General features: G+C 40.0%; 1 protein-coding gene across 4 annotated transcripts in view; it reads right to left on the minus strand.

Annotated features, from left to right (window-relative positions):
- Positions 1–10,417, minus strand: part of LOC110467738 (YTH N6-methyladenosine RNA binding protein C2) — a 30,725-nt gene extending 20,308 nt beyond the window's left edge. Inside the window, exons 1-8 of one of the 4 annotated variants that reach the window (XM_085567701.1) lie at positions 10,083–10,417; positions 9,766–9,856; positions 7,383–7,579; positions 7,144–7,218; positions 5,437–5,633; positions 4,629–4,795; positions 1,803–1,905; positions 444–600 (exon numbers count right to left, since the gene is read on the minus strand). In XM_085567701.1, the coding sequence (XP_085423827.1) occupies positions 444–600; positions 1,803–1,905; positions 4,629–4,795; positions 5,437–5,633; positions 7,144–7,218; positions 7,383–7,579; positions 9,766–9,856; positions 10,083–10,263 (1,168 nt within the window). In that variant the 5' untranslated portion in view covers positions 10,264–10,417. Of the gene's footprint in view, positions 1–443; positions 601–1,802; positions 1,906–4,628; positions 4,796–5,406; positions 5,634–7,143; positions 7,219–7,382; positions 7,580–9,765; positions 9,857–10,082 lie in introns of all 4 variants that reach the window. The other 3 variants (XM_085567700.1, XM_021524994.4, XM_085567702.1) reach the window with 3 other exon arrangements.
- Positions 10,418–10,830: the final 413 nt, after the last annotated feature.

Below are 10,830 nucleotides of genomic sequence, written 5' to 3' on the forward strand. Positions count from 1 at the left end.
TCATATACTTAAAACATAAATGCCGATTTGCCTAGGACTGCATTTCTGAAATGAACAGAGTTATCTGAGTTTTATCCTCTAACTATTAGCTATCTCTGAAGCCAGAACTAGAGTATACTGGAATATACTAATAGGTATCACACTCCTGTAAATCCTAGGGCCTGTATCACTATGCAGACCAGCATTTTCCTCCTTGAATTGAACATGGAAGGGGCCAGGACATCCCTGCATTTACAGAATATCCACTCATAAAAACAATTCCCTCTGGGGTAGATGCAAATAGTTAAGAAATAACAAACATAACTAAACAAGGAACAACTACTGCTGGTAACTGTAAGTGAATTTATCACGTGCCTTTACTCAGAATGGTTTGATACAGTTCAGTTAAGATCTATGAGTCTCAGGGCAAGTAAACTGAGATTTAAGTTTACTTGAGTACTTACTGTGTATTACTGGGCAACATCCAAAATATCTAATAAAGAGATCTGCATCTAGAGCAGCACTAGAAATAATTAGTTTTAAATTAGTTTGGCTTTGCAACACATCTCTCAGTTTGATTAGTAAGAAGTCACTGAACCTATCCCTCTCATGTACTTCATCCTGTACGAATGGAAAGAAAAACAAACAAACAAAAAAGAACATGTAAACACCACAGATCGAAGATCATAACCTTCCACAAACATGATTTTTTTTCAAATTAAAACATGTAATTTGGTGGTGCACTGCAGAGGTATTAAAATGTTTAAGTTTAGCTTAAGAAGGATTTTTTTTAAAACTATCCAAAAGTAAAAAAAAATACTTTAAGAAGTTTTGTAATGGTATCAGAGCAGACTGCGCTGTAATGCATAACCCAACATAGACCTAAATTTCAGAGATCAAAGTGAACATCTATAACTTCTCTAATTCTTGCACTTGAACCACATTTTAAAAATAAAGCCACAAACTGCAAATCCAGCAAATTTCATTTCAATAAAATTACCTTTCACAACTGATAAGAATTAAAAACTGTATGATACCACATAATGAAAAAAAAATGTATTTATTAGATCCATTAAATCATGAGCAAAGCTTAACATTAAGGCACATATCTGATTAATTGTCTTTGCCTATCTTTTGTTTAGTTTTATATTCTGAATGTACGAATTAAGAACAAGATTTCTAGGCTGAACTCAAGAATGCACAAACAATTCTTCTGTTTTTTTTCCTCCTTGGTAAACAGAGAGGCACCTAAAGTTACCATGTTTTTTTTCCTTTTCCAGCAGTGGAGAACTTGCAGTAAACATTCTGGTTCCACTGACTTATCAAATTCCACAATAGGAAGTTCAATAATCATACATGAACACAAATAATTTGCTAGAAATTAGACTACATTTTATGTTGAAAACATTGGGCAAACAAAGGGACTGCAAACTTGGTACTGCAAAATCAAGTACATGATAACTGAAATTCTGACACACTTGCATTGAACCATACCTATGTAAGCCTTCCTAAGGTTTTTCTGCTGACAGGAAATTCAGAAAAATTTTGACCTCTGCCCTCCACAATCACATCACAATTCCAAAATTAACTGTTAACAAAAACCTAATATAGATGCTTTTACAAGAAAAAAAGAAAACAACAAACCCCAGAAAAATATGCATATTACAATTTTAAAAATCACTAACTTTTTAAAGTTAATTCAGATTCTAACTCAACAAAAACACCTTAAATATCCATCAGATTAATACAGAAAACTAGGGTCTCATCTTCCACTTAAGAAACAATACATATGTTGCATCTCACACAAAATACAAGATCCTTACCACAATAACATGTGTCACGGTTGATAGGGTGCTGTCTCCTGCCATCAGTGTGCGAAGCAGTATGCCATTAGTACAAAAGGTTACCAGTGTCTTTGGAGAAACCCTAGTCAATAGTGAACAAAGATGCTTCAGCTTTTTTCACCACTTAAATGCTCCTAGCTTGCCACTATTTACTGAAAATTAAAGACTGAACGGCTCCTCACCAGAAGTGGAATCAGTTCTGTCATCAAAGAGCTCACACATACTACTTGCTTATAAACTATGCTTTTTCCCTAAGAGCTCCTAAGGATTCGTAGTGCTAATGCTCAAAAACTTCAGACAAGCAATTAATTAACAAGGAGAGATTAATTTTTTTCTAAATTAGTAAGCAAGTGAAACAAGAATCTTAAGAACCTCACCATGTTGTATTAATTTACTAAAAAATTCAGTGTGGACTGCCTTGAAAAAACAGGTTACAATTCTCCCAGATATAGTCTGTGTCTACATGTGGTAGGTTGACCTTGGCTGAATGCCAGGCACCCACCCAGGCTGCTCTATCCCTCTCCTCCTCAGCCAGATAGGGGAGAAGGAATTCAACAAAAGGCCGAAGGGTCAAGGCAAGGACAGGGAGAGATCACTCACCAGTTACCATCATGGGTAAAACAGACTTGACTTGCGCAACCTGATTTAGTGTATTACCAATTAAATCCAAGTAGGATGAGAAATAGAATCAAATGTTAAAACACCTCCCCCCATCCTGCCCTTCTTCCCAGGTTTAATTTCCATTTTTCTCTAACTCTACCCCTCAGCGCACAGGGGGACATGGAATGGAGGCTGTGTTCAAATCACCACATCTTGTCTCTGCTGCTCCTTCCTCCTCACACAGGGGATTTCTCACATTCTTCACAAATTGCTCCACTGTAGGTCCCTCCCATGTGGTGCAGTCCTTCAGGAACAGACTGCTCCACTGTGGGACCCTCATGGGTTCACAAATCCCACCAGCAAAACTGCTCCAGCAAAAACTCCACTCTCTTTGGGGCCACATGTCCTGTCAGGAGCCTTCTCCAGCACAGGCTTCCCACAGGGTCCCAACCTCCTTTGGGCAAGCACCTGCTCTGGTATTAGGGTCCTCCACAGGCTGCAGGTGGACTTGCATGGGCTGCAGGGGAACATCCTCCCTCACCACAGTCTTCACCACGGGCTGCAGGGGGATCTCTGCTCTGGCACCTGGAGCACTTCCTGACACTCCTTTGGCACTGACCTCGCTGTTTGCAGAACTATTCCTCTCAAATACTCGCAATCCTCTCTTTGTAATGCCACACAGATTTTCTTTTCAAATATGCTGCTCCAGAGTCACACTAACTGTTGTTGATGGGCTCGGCTAGAGGCTGGCATCTCTTACAGCTAGCTGCCAGAGGCTTTATCAGACATGTGGGAAGCTTCCTCCTCACAAAACACATCCCTCTCACTACCAAAACTTTGCCATACAAACCCATTACACTATACTTGACTGAATCACAAAGAAATAAGCTGAACCTTTTCAAATGCTTTGATTTTTCAAGAATCTAAAATTCTTTAAAAGTATCTACTGCCTGTGCAACTAAAAACAGCAATTACTTCCTCCAACATCGACACTTTAAGTACTGAAAACTTCCACAAAAGACTGTAGAGTACTAAACAAAGGAACACACATACATATGTCTCTACTTCAAGCTTGGAATTCTTTTTTCACTTCAAAAATACTCCTATATGTTGAATTAATGGAACACATACCAGATTTAAGTGCTTTACTTTTTTAATCTCTTCTTTTTCATCAACCTTCTAGCAATCATCCCTACTAACAGACACTAAAACATAAAAAAATAGGTTTCTGTGTTACTGCAAACACTTCCATCCAACACTTTTTGCCAAGACAGAAACAGTGCCATCTCCCCCTTTTGCTCTTTCTCAAGTGAACTCTTAAGCTCTTCTGCACTGCTTCCAGTAATTCTTCCATCTGACCTATACTTTATTTTTCTTCATTCAGCAGAATTCTTCCATATATGTGGAATTCTTCCACATATTCCACCTTACTTGCAATTTATCTTTACTTACTCTTCTAATGCTCTTCTAGCCCTCGGTATGCATAACAAAATTCTTTAACTGGGCTTTGTTGTTCAAGTTCATTCATTTTCATTAGAAATGTATTATCTTCATCCATATAAGCAACATAACCAGCCATACCTTTTGCCATCTTCCTCTCACTTGTATCCCAGCTGCTCCCCATTCCTGAAAATCCCACTATTTACACAATTCGAAGATTGTAGAAACCACACACAATCTACAGACTTTCATCCATCCCTGCTCCATTTTAGGAGCAAATTCCTCAGGTCACCTAGAATTTCCGCTTTTGCTTTAAACATAAAAGATGAAACAGCGCAAATGTAACTCAAAGTAGATTGTTAATGCTCATCATCATTGTTCACTTTCCAATAAACTCTCTCCACATAGCTTCTCTCACAGCATGTTTGTCTTCCTAGCTATTTTCAAATCTTGCAGAACTTTTGGATTTATCAATGTTAAAAGTAGAGAGGACAAAGACATCCACAAACATACTCCCTAGAAGAAATCAAGAGAAAGCTCTTGGCAGTTCAGTTCTATAGAACAACTCACTGCAAGAAACTGCATAACACAGAAGAAAAACTATCCTTTTCAACTATTAAACATTCATTACCCAAAATAACACATCCTACTTATACTTTACACAGTGATATTTTACTGGGCTGCATCCCAAATACACTGCAGTTTAAATAACCAAGACAAAAGACCAATACCAGATCAACTGACTTTAAGAAATGTCATCAGTACCTGCATTCTAATCGGATCTGATAACCAACTGTCTGGCCAATCTTTTCTCTTCTTTCTGCTGCCACTCTTTCAGCCACAGCAACTGCTGCCAAACGTCTTGGCTGAGTGCAAAGTATACGGCAGGGAGTTCGATTCTTGTGACAGTCATCAAGAATAAACTGGGGGATCTGTAAAGAAGTGGTTTAAATTTACTTTTTAGTTTGATAGACTTGTAACTTTTTAATCACAATGAAACAATTTAACTACACCTCAGTATCACATACGTTTTAAGATTACTCACAATAGAGTTATCATTGCAAATGTACCTGAAGTGGCAAAAAAGGCCACAAAAATCAATTTTGTCTATTGAGATTAATCTCTTTCAAACAAAACACAACAACAACAAAACCCAACCAACCACCCAAAAGTTGAAGCTTCTCTCTCCTGCTTCAGGGAAATCTATGTAAAAAACCCTGTACACTATCTTCCATTGTAACACAATAATACTTTGGATACTAAGAACTAGCTTCAGAAAAAAAGTGTATACAAAACTGTAACTACTTTTCCTTCAATATTATATAATTATTTTAAAGACAAACTGATATCCATCAGATAACTGTGCAGAGTAATTTATGCTTTAAACATGTATCTGCTGGCTTAGTATTGTAAAAGCAAAAAAGTTATCTGGAACACTAGGACCTGAATCACATGGGAAAACAAAAGTTGTAAAACTAGCAAACAAAAATTCCTTATTACAGAAATACTGCATATTTCACATAATATATAAATGTATAAATACTGTTATGTTTTTTATTTCACTAAAATGTACTTGAGTAGTTTTTCCAGATCCAGTCTCTCCAACAATCAAAACAACTTTATGGTCCTTTATTATTTTAACAATTTCTTCCTGTTTTTCAAAAACCGGTAGTGATTGCCTGAAGAAATCAAGATCTGATTCCCCTCTTTTCACAGGAACCTGGGGGATACCATCACTAAGTCGTCCACTTGTCTTCACTTCTTTGTTTCCTGTGAAAAGTCAATAAATTATAAAGGAAGGTCACTAAAACACTGGTTAAAATTGCACATAAAAATGTACTTCTGATTTTATTAGCATCCCTGCTGATAAAGTGAGAAACCCATGACATATTTAAAAGTGATTTTCACAGTAACACATCCTGTTATGGTGTTTGAAATAAATATAGTTCAAAGGATTTTTTACTTTCACAGAAATTTTAAACACAACTGAATTATCACAGTATATCACTCAAGTTAAAAGGCATGAAAAGCTTAAAGATAAATAGAAATTAAATCAGAGATAAAAAGCCTTGGCCTTTGCATCTGTTTATATATTCCTATCTCAAAGAGTTTGGCTACAAAAATCCACCACAGAGTTAAACACCTAAGTTATTCAAAACTGACAATTGTGTTTTCCAACAAAAAGACAACTTTACTGTCATTCACATGCCTTCTTTCACCTCATTACTTGTATTTTAAGATCTCCTTTCAGTCAGTCTTACAGAATCTAAAAGCCTAGTCCATAAGATTTGTCTTAGCAGGTACTAATTGAAACATGATCTATTGAGAGCCAAGAGCTGCACAGCAGTGTCATCTATCAGAAAGCAATGCATAAGTAGCTAAAAAACCTGAAATCTTCTGAGGAGGCTACTTCAACGTCAGTACATTAAATGCTACTCTTTCATTCCTTAATAATTATTTTCCAGAAGAATGAGAGGCTCACTGTCAATGCTATTTTTTAATTAGGTAGGCATTATATAATTATTTAATGCTATTAACAGATTTGTGTATTAAATTCTAAACACTGTTTTACCAAGACAGACAGACACAGACTAACAGATTAAAAGAGCCAAAGACTATTCTGGAGATGCAAAAAAAAAAAAAAGATAAATTTTACACTGTTCATAAATTTATATCCTACGTCCCTCAGAAAATGCTTTTTGGTACACTTATTATAGTTTCCCTCTGTTCACTAAACAATCTTGTTAAACAAATTAAAGAACTGAGAAAGAAAACTAGCAAAGGAAGCACTTAAAGAAACAACACAATGAATCAGAAATACCCATTTAAACAAGGCATACTGGTAGGTTCTCTGTTCACTACACCCAGCCTTGTACACAGAAACACAGCATAACTTTTACAAACATAACTTTAAAGCAACAACCACGTTAAAAGCATTATTTTAAAAACCCATCTTATATCAGAAGTTTGTCTTCCAAAGAACTTTATATACTCTAGAAATCACGGAGTTTACATAATAGCCCCAAGTTATTAAATAGCTCTTACAGACCGAATCTATTTTAGATAACAAAAACATGCATTCCTTATTTTATCAAGGACACAGACAGTCTTATTTTTTCTTAAGGGTATTCTCACACAGGGTGATGGCAACACTTGTCTCTTTAATCTTACCCCATGGACCTTGCAGGAATCAAGTCTGTATCACAACAGATTTGATTAATCACAACTGTATTAAAAAAAAAAAAAACTGGCTGAATTTGTCTCAAAGAATCAAAATTACCTTGATACAGGGGAGACATTGCAATGTGGGTGACATGACTGCCTGAGCATCTTATGACACAGGTTTTAAAAGACCCTGTATTAAAAATTACAAGTCGGGAAAATCATTATGTTTGTTTAGAAAGAGGAGTGTCAGGACAGAAGAAGAGACAGAAAATAGAGGGGTTTGTTTTGGGTTTGGGCTGTTTTTCCAAGAAGTGTTGATTGACAAGTCCGTATCACAAGACACACTGAACATACCAGATTCAACACCATATGCATTTCCTTGTTCTGTCTTTGGCAGAAGTTCTGTCCGTTCTTTATTTGTGACAGGAGAATTTCGTATTAAAGTGCAAACAGCATGTTTTGTACCAGGAGTTAAGGCACAAGTCATTACTGCACATTTTAGTTCTGATCCATCCTTTTTTCTTACAGTTAGGTATCGATTTGCTCCTTTTCTGGGAGAAAGGAAAAAGGCATTTTAGGAATAAGCAAACTAGTTACCTCCATGCAATGATCTTAGAAAATAATTCTTTCAAGGTGGCTTTCAGCTTATTTTCAAATATAATGTCATAACGAGAATCCTCTAAATAATGTCCTAAGTAGCATAATGCAACATTTGCAATAGTCACCATCAAAAGCAGCTTCTATTCATGTGAGCTAGTGCAGAACAGACACTGCAGACATCAGACAAATATGCACCAGTTATCATTGCATTTGTCTCCCAAAATACAGTCAGCTCTACCAATCATTTTATCAATCAATACTGAGAGCTATGTCATCACATTGACCTTTAAACTTGAAAGATTTAGAAGTTAGAAATCAACAAATGAGCAGAACAGACAAAAAAGCTCCCTGCTAGTGGTATGCCAATCCTTAACAAAATCCAGTAAAACTTATAAGATCTCAAGATGCTCATTATTTAAGATTTATTAGGTAGAAATGTGTGAGAACCCCAGCCTTGCTTTGGGTCCTCATGTGGTGGTGAAATTCCTCCTCCAACCCGTGCTTCCAAAGAAAAACTCCGCAGGCTTTGGCTGTTCGGTCTTAAGGCAGTTTATTGCTAGTTATCTAACAGATTATGTTCTTGGACTGTGGCTATTTGATCAGCGGCCTGGGTAGAGGCACACACACACCCTGACATCCTCTCTATCTGCTGTCTTCTTCGTCTCTCTCCCCGCCCAGGGCTGCTGCTATCTTTTATAAGATATATTACGTATAACATGTTTACAGTTATTCCCCAATACCTACTACCTACGTTGCCAAGTGTTTTTCTACTCTAAACCAATCTGTGAGTGCCAACATCACCAAGAATATGGAGGTAAGGAAGAAGAAGGAGGAAGAACAGGATCAGCCCACTTTCCTCCATCTTAGAACTTCTGACCCCCATGTACAAAGTGAAAACCCCCCTGTACATGTGTTAAAACCCCCCTGTACAGTACTAAAAAAATTTCCCCTCTACTTTGTAACTACTTATACTATACTATCTAACCTTTTGTGATTGCTCGTTCCACCTCCAAAGCTGGTAATTCATTCCATGGCTCAAACTCAAAATCATAGTTGTTTTTCAGATGTCTGCCAGGGTCTAGAATGCTTCTGACCAAGGCCTGGAACCTCTAAAAATGTCTGAGAGACATTTTGAGTTCCCACAGAAATGGAGCCAAAACACTGACCATAACACTGATCTACTTCTCAGACTGAACTCTTGACACCGAAGTGCAAACAAATATTGTAAATGTGCTTGAAACTGAACATGCTTGGGCTACAACTGACAGATCACCACTTTCACAACAACTTCTCAAGGTAAGAACAGGTCACCCTAAGAGCCCAGTGATCTGTCCCTGGCAAGGGTGGAAGACTGGTGCAGGTATGCAGGTGCTGGCAGGGCAGCCTCTGTGAGGAGAGGCACAGCCACCTCCAGCAGCTGCTGGTAAGAATGACTGCCTGCTTTACATCCTCATTTCAAGTACTTACATACACTGTGGAGAGTCCCCATGAGCCTTGTCTTCTGGAGGCTGAAAAGTCCTACCACTCTGGCCCTTTTTGCACAGAGGAGATGCTCCATCCCCTTCAGCAGGCTGTTGGTCCTTCATTGAACCCTCACCAGTCTAGGTCTCTGTCCTCCTGGTGATCCCAGCCCTGGCCAGACACAACACTCTTGGTGTAGCCGTGTAGCCTAATCAGTGCTGAGTAGAGGTGAATGATGACCTCCGTCTGCCTGCCAGCAGCACTTGAATTCTCTACTATGCTTCCCAACAGAAGCACTCTTTTGAACATGCTATTCTAAGCTGCACTTTACCTGTCAACGTAAGAGATTCTACACAAAAACTTTGAAAACACATTACTGCAGGAAAAAAACCAAAACAAAACAACAGGATCTTTGTGAGAAATCTTTCTTATGCACATGAAATCCTCAAAACTGCATTACAAACTAGTATGTCATATTTTTTTTTTTTACTCAGACATCAAGCAAAGCACAGAGACACTTATTTTATATTTACTTTTTAAAGTTTCTTCTCTAGCACCATTGCCCACGACATGTAGGATAAGGTAAAAATACACACAGTTTTAATACTGATAACGAAATCCCATAAATTTGCACCAAAAAGAGAAAATAATACATACAAATATGAGTCAAATTTACCCTTTACTCTTTGATATCAGTCCAAGAGAATGACAAAGCCGGTGAACAAACGCTCTTTCGGTTCTAGTGAAAGAAGACGGAAATTCCATTTCTGTAAAGAGAATTTAACAAATAAAACTCCGAGCACAAAACCTCAGCAGGCAGTATCCCTGCCGTATGACCCCGGCGCCAGGCGTCCGCCAGTCCCCAGACCCAGCCCGCTCCCCGAGCACCGCGGGTTGGTGGCAGCGCCGTCCCCGCACCGCGCGGGCCGCGGCCGCCCCGGGCAGCCCCCGCCGGGAGAGCCCGCGGCCCGCGCGGCCCTCCGCGCGGCTCACCCGTGTCCTCGCCATAGCGGAACCGCTCCAGAGCCAGGTTCACCGCGATCTCCACCTCCTCGTCAACGCGGATATCCCTCAGACCTTTGCCGCCTCGGCCGCGGGCCGGCGCGGCAGGAGCGCCCGAGCCCGCTGTGCCCGCGCCGTGCTGCCGCGGCGGGCCGTTCCTGGGCCGCGACATGGCTCCGCACCGAGCGGCGGCTCCGCCACACGCCGAGAGCACGGGCGCTGCCCGCCGCCGCAGCAGCAGCAGCAGCAGCCGCAGCAGCAGCAGGGCCGGGAGCGGCGGGCGGAGATCGGGCCGGCGCGGCCGCGGCGGGAGGCGGAGCCGCCCCGCGCCCGGAAGCAGCGCCCGAGGTGCGGTCGGGCCCGGCCGAGCCGCTCGGAGCGTGTCCTGCAGTCGGTGCGCGGTAGTGTCACAGTCGGCCGTGACTGAAGAAGCAGCGCTGATACCTGTCAGCAATCGTGCGATTTCATTCAAGGACGTTCAGTGTAGGTGGTAATTTCGCGGTCTTCAGCCTTGTTGTTTTGAATGTTTTACGGAGTCATAAATATTTTCCTTCTCTTTCTCTCTTTCCCGTCTTTATTTCTCTCCTTTCTTCTTATGTCTTGGCAAAGTACGGCTAACATAATCTACCCCTTGCTCTGTGCCAAAGTCTGTGATGAGGACTGTCAGGTTGTTTGTTGTGTAAGTTGATAGCTTGTTAGCCAACACTTCTGCAATTGCATAGAAGTGCTGGAAGGGCTG

The sequence above is a fragment of the Lonchura striata genome, chromosome Z, assembly GCF_050655825.1.
Source record: "Lonchura striata isolate lonStrDom1 chromosome Z, ASM5065582v1, whole genome shotgun sequence".
Taxonomy (NCBI): domain Eukaryota; kingdom Metazoa; phylum Chordata; class Aves; order Passeriformes; family Estrildidae; genus Lonchura; species Lonchura striata.